The sequence below is a fragment of the Pteropus alecto genome, unplaced genomic scaffold (assembly GCF_000325575.1).
Source record: "Pteropus alecto unplaced genomic scaffold, ASM32557v1 scaffold134, whole genome shotgun sequence".
NCBI lineage: Eukaryota > Metazoa > Chordata > Mammalia > Chiroptera > Pteropodidae > Pteropus > Pteropus alecto.
The window spans coordinates 4,900,737-4,901,080 of record NW_006436283.1 but is presented as its reverse complement, the minus strand read 5'-3'; the positions used below and the strand labels follow the sequence as shown (position 1 = coordinate 4,901,080).

Below are 344 nucleotides of genomic sequence, written 5' to 3'. Positions count from 1 at the left end.
CAGCCGCGCGGCGAGGCGAGGAGGCCGGCGCCAAGCTCACCTTGGGCTTTTCGTCGGCCATGGCGAGCGCCGGAGTCTCCTCAGCTGCCGCTTCACAAAAGAGGTACCAGGTCCGCACCGAACGAGCACACAAGCAGCACCAGGAGCGGCAGAAGAAGGAGGCGGCAGCGGTGGAGGAGGGAGAGGGCGCGCGCACGTCGTGCGCTCCCTCCCCCCACCCTGCGTGCGCGAGCACGAGCCGCCGGGGCTTCCTATTGGTTGCTGCCTCGCGGGAGCGCGCAACGCTTACATAACCACCCACATCCCCCGCCCCGCGCTGCCCGAGCCTGGGCCCCGCCCGCCAG

At 71.2% G+C, this 344-nt stretch overlaps 1 protein-coding gene across 1 annotated transcript in view; it reads right to left on the bottom strand.

The window, feature by feature from the left end:
• The window catches only part of SUMO2 (small ubiquitin-like modifier 2), a 9,532-nt gene extending 9,332 nt beyond the window's left edge, over positions 1-200 (bottom strand). The window contains exon 1 of the mRNA XM_006912234.3: positions 41-200. Coding sequence (XP_006912296.1) covers positions 41-61 — 21 coding nt within the window. The 5' untranslated portion in view covers positions 62-200. The remainder of the gene's footprint in view (positions 1-40) is intronic.
• Positions 201-344: the final 144 nt, after the last annotated feature.